The sequence below is a fragment of the Anneissia japonica genome, unplaced genomic scaffold, assembly GCF_011630105.1.
Source record: "Anneissia japonica isolate Jap-2015-1 unplaced genomic scaffold, ASM1163010v1 scaffold1208_len1460985_cov181, whole genome shotgun sequence".
Taxonomy (NCBI): Eukaryota; Metazoa; Echinodermata; class Crinoidea; order Comatulida; family Comatulidae; genus Anneissia; species Anneissia japonica.
This window is the reverse complement of record NW_022688484.1, coordinates 57,973-66,283: the sequence shown is the minus strand read 5'-3', so window position 1 is coordinate 66,283 and position 8,311 is coordinate 57,973. Positions and strand designations below refer to the sequence as shown.

Genomic DNA, 8,311 nt, shown 5'->3' with positions numbered 1-8,311 from the left:
CGTGCAGGAAATATCCTCAAAATGTATCTTGGAAAGACGTCTTTCCAAGATACCGTATCTTGGAATTCCGTCTTTCCAAGATAATTATCTTGGAATTCCGTCTTTCCAAGATACGGTATCTTGGAATTCCGTCTTTCCAAGATATGTTATCTTGGAATTCCGTCTTTCCAAAATACGTTATCTCGGAAAGACGTCTTTCCGAGATAAATTATCTCGGAAAGACGTCTTAATAAGTGTTTATTCCATGTTTCCAAGATAATTATCTTGGAAACTCTGAAACTCGGAAGGTCAATTTAAGCTTCCGTAGTTTATTAATATGATAGTAAGCACCAAAAATAATTCAATACGTGAATTTTGTTAGTAGACATTTTAAAGTATGCTATCAATAAACCAGCAATATAATATTTTTACCAATTATCAAATGCATAAATTATACCGTTTTAATAGCCGATTTATTGTATGGTCTATAGCACCACTATGGCATACCATCACAATATACTATCAATATCACAATAACCATCACAATAAATTAACATAACTATAATTTGTTCATCACAATAACCTTAGACATCACCATCACTATCACGAATTATCACAATAACCAAAGGCATCACCATAGCCATCACTATCACGTGTCATCGCAATAACATAAGTATTACCAGCACCATAACTATCACCCAAACTATCACGTATCATCACAATAACCAACATTATCACCATAATCATCTCCATCACTATCACCTCATCACAATAACCAACATTATCACTATAACCATTACTCAGTACGCATGACCATAACATCATTATCACATATCATCATAATAACCATAAGCATCACCATAATCATCACTATCGCGTATCATAACCAATAACCAAAAATGTCACCATCATCATAACCATTACTCACGTATTATTACAAAAATTATAAACATAATCATCACCATAACATCACTATCACGTGTCATCACCAATAACCATAAATATCCCAAATAAAATATTGATACCGTCATTATCATTTAATATTTCACTATTTATTCAGTCTTTCAAACATTGTGTACATAACAGAAAGCTAAAAAAAATCTCAAAAAACTATCAAAAGCAGGTTAGTAAAGTCTATATTTATTTAGTTTTTTTTTTATCACCGATTTTTTTCGACATGAAAATATTTAGCAACTTGTTAAAGATTAGATGTTGTTTTTGGTTTACAGCTACTGGCAACATATTTGGAAGCGACGAGGAGTGCTTTACTGATAACAATAATAATGGTAATGGTAATAATAATAATAATAACGGATGCAAAGGGAAACTGGTTTGCCCACCAATGCCACAGGGCTGTGCCTGTCACGCTGGCTGGGAAGGAATTGACTGTAAAACGGGTAAGTTTACACTGGATTAAAATTTACAAAGTCTTCCTCTATTTTAAACCGAAAATTCTCAAAAATTCTTTATAATAATTTGAGAGGTAACACAAATGTAAAATATCTGTTTTCGTAAATAAAAATAATCAATCAATTATAAAAATATAATTAAAGATTGTGTAACTGTTATAATTACTATTTCGTTCTAATAACTTGATAAATATTGACTTGCACGTCATAGTTAAATCTTTTAACAATATTAATAATAGGCCTAACGAAACGAAATAAGTTTGATAATAATAATGATAATAATAATAATAATAATATAACCAGTAGTAATAGTAATTCCAGTATAATGTCTTATTTCAAAATTTTCTACACATCGGCATGTGGACTGATAATCCACGAAACATCAGTAAATTGGACTGTAATTACTAATGTAACTCACAATAAAAAAATTATTATAAATCAAATAAAACTACTGTAAATAAAGATGTATTTAAAAAATGTACTTATAACGTATAATGTAATGTAGCATAATTTTTAAAAATGTATCTATGATAAACAGCATTATTATTTTCAACTATGTTGTTATATTTAGAATGTGAAAATGGTAAGTATGGCGCTGACTGTCTACAAGATTGTCATTGTGACTTTGACAATTGTGATACTTCCAGAGGCTGTGAGGAGAATGCAACATGCCACTCTGGCTACAAGAGCCCACGTTGTTTAGGTAAAAACCAATTCATTATTACTATTAGGTGAATTGTAAAAGAAAATTTACTGCATGTGTTTGTGCATTGTAAGAAGTGTTCCCCTTTATGGGTTTTTGTGAAAAACTTTTTGTTTGAAATATACCAGGAAATTTACTCATTTTAAACTCATTTTAGTTTTGGCAACAAAAGATTACCAAGTATTAAAAATTCTATTTTGCTTTTTAACAAAATATTATATTTAGGCCCGCAAAATACAAAATAGTAAACCTCACTACAAAAACCTTAGATTTATATTAGAGAGATTCAAGAAAATATTTAATGCTTAAAGAAGGGCGTGATGGGTTTAAGGTGCTGTTTGTTTATTTTTTATTTTGGTTTTTGTTCTTTTTGTGTGTCAGTGTATGTGTCCGACTTTAGTTAGACTTTGTGGTTTGATTAAAATAAAGAAAAAGGAAGAATTGTGTAAGATAAGAAGCTTGGTGGTGTTTTGGCGTGGCGGTTGCGGTTCTGCTACTATAAGAGATACACATTCACCAACCAATGGCGGCGTCATGGTTTTTCGACGGGAAAGAGTGGATTTTCATAAAATACACATTCACCACCCAGATGTATAGAAAACCTTCTTCTCCTCATCATCATAATTATTATCATCAACATCATCATCATCCTCATCATTATTATTATCATCACCATCATCATCATAATTATCATCATTAGGCCTATTAGGAGTGATGTTTTGACCTCCTGACGTTTTATCATACCGAATACTCAGTACGTTCCCAAAATATAAGTGATTCAGGTGGGAATCGAACCCAGCGGATCAAGTGTTAGTTTACTTGAACCTACCGTTTAGAGACAGGCTTATGTTTATCTGCGCGCTATATACTCAATCGTCTATTATTATTATCATTATTATTATTATTATTATTATTATTATTATTATTATTATTATTATTATTATTATTATTATTATTATTATTATAATTATTATTATTATTATTATTATTATTATTATTATTATTATGATTATTATTATTATTATTATTATTATTATTATACTGTCCAAAAGTGGACCGCATTCAGGAATGATGAAGATAGTGGGGCATGGCAATTTTTTTTTGCTATGGCTCAAGCAGATTTTGTAAGACAGAGTTTATGTTCTGGTCATTGGAGAAATAAAATAATTTGAATTAGGGGCTTGCAATCGGTTTCAAAATATCATAATGGTCGTTAACAATCTGAATTTTTTATATGATAAATTAAAATTTATATTTCTTACTTATTCATATAACATTTTACGTAGATCTATGTGACTTTTTTTTTAAATTCTATTAATATTGGACAATGAATTACAGTAAAGTATACAGAAAACTCAAACGCCAAAGATTATCAAAATGCGAATCGTATTATCCAATTCCCCTATACAGTATGTGATTCAAATTCAGGGCCCGGTTGATTGCATGACAGGAGCCCAAGGGGACTATCGTCCCTGAAGAAAGACTCATAATTGGTGGTCATTTAGCAAAAGAAAAATAATTGAAACATATATCTAAGTATATCTAATAATATTTCCAATGATAATTGGTTTTGGTATTGATCACGTTTATTGTATGTTTCAGTATCCAGCGAAGAATCGAGTGATAGAACAACCTCTATGAAAACACCATATGGTAATGTACCTCGAGGTCAAAATAATACTAACTTATCGTTTTTAATGCATCTAGTTTATGATATACAACTTCAATATCTGCTTTATATACGCATGGAATATATATATTAACATGAGATAAGCAATAAGGTGATTTTGCCGGCCATAGTCTAGACCCAGGCTAGGCCATTTATGAGATAACCAGAGTATTGATTTAATTAAAGCAGTTTTTAGCGATTTATCGGGGCACTAATTGAAAAATGTTTATGTCAAATTATTATGGACCTATAATTCGTATTATAACTCAATGATAACTTTATCAACTGCGTTGCATGATTGAATGAATAAATAAATTAATTAATTGATTAATTATTCGGTTGGTTGGTTGGTTGGTTGGTTGGTTGAATTAATTAATTAATTAATTAATTGCATTCCTTCATCCATTCATTCGTTATATAATTAATAAATTCATTCATTCATTCATTCACTGTAGTGCTTTTATAGCAGCGCCTAATAGCATGGAAACAACTCTTGGAAACGTACCTTGATGCCAATGGGCCTATAATTTGTATTATAGTTCCATAATAGTTTGTAAACGTGTACCATTCAATCACGAACCCTGTTTGTGATGATGAATGGTTTACTGTCAGTTAATGTCTAAAAGTCTAACCACTTCTTTCACAACAGTGCCTTGTTTATATGATTTACTGGACATTTATTTCAAACACTAACGTCAATATTCTCTCTAAATGTGCGATGTTTTCTTGTAATAAGACTTATATAACATAAATCATAGGCTCTGCTGTAAAAATTCATTCATTGTAGTGCTTTTATAGCAGCGCCTAATAGTATGGAAACCACTCTTGGAAACGTACCTTGATGACAATGGACCTATAATTCGTATAATAGTTTCATAATAGTTTGTAAATGTGTACCATTCAATCACGAACACTGTTTGTGATGATGAATGGTTTACTGTCAGTTAATGTCTAAAAGTCTAACCTCTTCTTTCACAACAGTGCCTTGTTTATATGATTTACTGGACTTTTATTTCATACTAACGTAAATATTCTCTCTAAATGTGCGATGTTTTCTTGTAATAAGACTTATATAACATAAATCATAGGCTCTGCTGTAAAAACACTAAAATGAATGAATGCATTAATTAATTAATTAATTAATCTAAATAACATAAATCATAATCTAACAATTTCCCACGTGCATATTTCAGCAACAAATTCCAACGGACCGTCGAGTGATAGAACGACCAGTATGGAAACTACTCATGGTAATGTACCTTGATGTCAAATTATGATGAACCTATAATTCGTATTATAGCTCAATAATAATTTGTAAATGTGAACTATTCCATCGCCAACCCTGTCGATAATGATGTTAAAGAATGGTATGTGTCAGTTAATATAAGTCTAACCTCTTCTTTTGCAGCAGCGCCATAGGTTAATATAACTTACTGGAGTTTTATTCTAAACACATAACGGACATCTCTCTTAATGTGCAAGTTTTTCTTGTGAGAAGATCGCAATAACATAAATCGTGGTCTAACAGTTTTCAATGTTTATATGTTTCAGCAACAAGTACCATCGGACCAACTAGTGATAGAACGACCAGCTTGGAAACCACTTATGGTAATGTACCTTGATGTCAAATTAGTTTTGGACCTATAATTCGTATTATAGCTCAATGATAATTTGTAAATGTGAACCATTCCATCGCCAACCCTGTCGATGATGATGTTGAAGAATGGTTTATGTCAGTTAATATAAGTCTAACCTCTTCGTTTGCAACAGCGCCATAGGTTAATATAACTTACTGGAGTCTTATTCTAAACACATAACGAACATATATTCTCTTAATGTGCAAGTTTTTCTTGTGAGAAGATCGAAATAACATAAATCGTGGTCTAACAGTTTTCAACGTTTATATGTTTCAGCAACAAACACCAACGGACCAACGAGGGATAGAACGACCAGCATGGAAACCACTCATGGTAATGCCCCCTGATGCAAAATTAGTTTTGGACTTTTAATTTGTACTGTAGCTCCAGGATAGTTTGTAAAGAAAATTAAGATGGTTTATGTTTAATACGAGTCGGAACTTTCTTTGCAGCATCGCATTAGGTTAATAATTTACTAAAGTTTTATTCTGAACACTAATGTAAATATTCTCTATTAATCTGGAAGTGTTTCTTGTGAGAAGATCGTAATACTATAAATTGAGTCTACGTGTTTTTCACTTTATATTTCAGCAACAAATTCCCACGGACCTTCGAGTGATAGAACAACGAGTATGGAAACCTCTCATGGTAATGTATATTGGTAATGTGTCTGTCAAATTGACATGGACCTATAATACGTATTATAGCTCCATGGTAATTTGTAAATGCGTATCAGCCAATCGCGAACCCTCTCGGTGACAATGATGAAGAATGGTTTAGGTCAGTTAATTTAAGTCTGTCTAACCTTTTTTTTTTTTACAGCATCTCACAGGTTAGTAAAAGGTACAAGAATTTTTTAACTTGCAGATAAGATTTTGGAGATTTTTCAGATTACAAATGACGAGATAAATTTCAAGACGGACATCCTGATTCATCGAATAATCTTTGGACATAGTCTTCAAAAGGGCTGGCTATTCTTGCACGATTGCACACCGGGGGACAAGTTAAATGCATTCAACCTTGATAACGACAACACGAACGAAAAGAATATGTCGGGAACAATCTTATTGAAACATGTAATTCCTTTTGAATTTCACGACGATAACATTCTATTAAGAGACAGAAACTGTTGTAAGGATTTTGTTATTAAGAGCCTATAAATATAATTTTCGAGCAAAAATGTGAATAATTACTAGTCAAAATGTTGCTTCAAATTTAGATGTTGTGCCCAGTGGCGTATCTGGGGAGTGCAGGCACTCCAGTCGCGCCCCCTCCCCCATTAAAAGTGTCGGAAGTAAAAAAAAAACACCTGAAGTAGTTACAAGTCAACTTATTTTTGCGACCTAGCGCCCCTCAATTAATCATCGATTCCCCCATTCCACATTCGTACCCCCATCAGCCCCATTCAAGACTCCTAGATACCCCACTAGTGCCAGTGTATTTCGTCCCTTCCCATTTGATGTGTTGTCTCTTGCATTCGATAGCAACTTCTCTCCAACTCCTGATGTACGAGTTCATTCTCTGTATTACAATAGGTATGATTGCCCACCTAGTTAAAAAAATAGTTTTTGCTGATTTACAGACACTTTTCTGCAAAAATGCTTAAACTTGTTACCAGCCAATTTAGGGGTCTATACAAAATAATACAGAAAAGGTGTCATTTAAGTGTTTGTTAATTGACGGGTAATTATTTTTCTCATCAAATTTCTAATTGTGAATTATTAACGGAAATATACAAGTTAGACAATTCAAATATGCATTTGATATTTTTTTATTTATTTATTTATTTTTTTTTTTTTTTTTTTTGCTTATGGCAGACAGCGCATTTTTAATACGTAATATGCTTATATTCATTTACTTAACTTTATTTTTCAGATATAGTATCCAGTATAACTATTGCACATGAATGGACTAAAACAACAGATGGCGTATTTTATCCGCCCTCAAATTTCATATTCATTAACAACTTTTTAACTTTTAAGCAATTGAACAATAGCATCAATCTCGTATTCCTGACACAATCATGGAGATAATAACTTTACATTATAGAAATGTTGGATTGGATTTCATTGTTGTGAATACCACAAGAAATAACCCACGAAATTCTGAAGACAGCGGGTTCTACTGATGTTGAATCGGGCAGTCACCGGAAGAAATTTCCTGGTTTTTCCGAAGTACATCTTTTCTTTAACGTGCAAATGGGTCATAACATTCAACGGTTTTTAACGTCTCATCCGAAAGACAGTGCGCTAATGAGACTCAGTTGCATTTCAGCCATCCAGTAAAAACAAGGATAGCAGAGCGGATAGGTTTTTAATTGCTTAAAGATGTTCACGGTTCAGCGCACACATAGTTGCTACATCATTATTTTATTAACATAAAATAAGAATATTGAGTATGTCACGTGATCAGATTGCCATGGAATATCAAAAACATTTGTACTGTATCACGTCATGTCTTTAAATTTTGATAAAATTTTAAACCATATTGAATATCATTATATAAATATATATATATATATATATAATTATTATTATTATATTAATATTATATTATTAGGACTATTATTATTATTATTATATTGTTATTATATTATTATTATTATTATTATATTAAATTATTATTAGTATTATCATTATTATTATTATTATTATTATTATTATTATTATTATTATTATTGTCCATTCTTTGATTCCTCATTTTTTGTTTTATATATATATATAAAACAAAGAATATATATTATTATGGTGATATAAATTATACTGCATCTTTGCCATTCTCAAAAAAATTATCAAGCAAGAAACCAAAATGATTATATTATAAGAAGACTCAATTTTGGACAGCAAAGTGTGGTATTCAGAGGCAGTAAAACATACAATATAATTGCTTGGCTCACACTGTCAAAGCAATAACA

At 31.2% G+C, this 8,311-nt stretch overlaps 1 protein-coding gene across 2 annotated transcripts in view; it reads left to right on the top strand.

Moving 5' to 3' along the window:
- The window catches only part of LOC117121822 (tyrosine-protein kinase receptor Tie-1-like), a 13,255-nt gene extending 5,366 nt beyond the window's left edge, over positions 1-7,889 (top strand). The window contains exons 6-13 of one of the 2 annotated variants that reach the window (XM_033267170.1): positions 1,209-1,376; positions 1,960-2,091; positions 3,694-3,744; positions 4,954-5,010; positions 5,312-5,368; positions 5,674-5,730; positions 5,989-6,473; positions 7,273-7,889. In XM_033267170.1, the coding sequence (XP_033123061.1) occupies positions 1,209-1,376; positions 1,960-2,091; positions 3,694-3,744; positions 4,954-5,010; positions 5,312-5,368; positions 5,674-5,730; positions 5,989-6,062 (596 nt within the window). In that variant the 3' untranslated portion in view covers positions 6,063-6,473; positions 7,273-7,889. Of the gene's footprint in view, positions 1-1,208; positions 1,377-1,959; positions 2,092-3,693; positions 3,745-4,953; positions 5,011-5,311; positions 5,369-5,673; positions 5,731-5,988; positions 6,529-7,272 lie in introns of both variants that reach the window. The other variant, XM_033267181.1, reaches the window with a different exon arrangement.
- Positions 7,890-8,311: the final 422 nt, after the last annotated feature.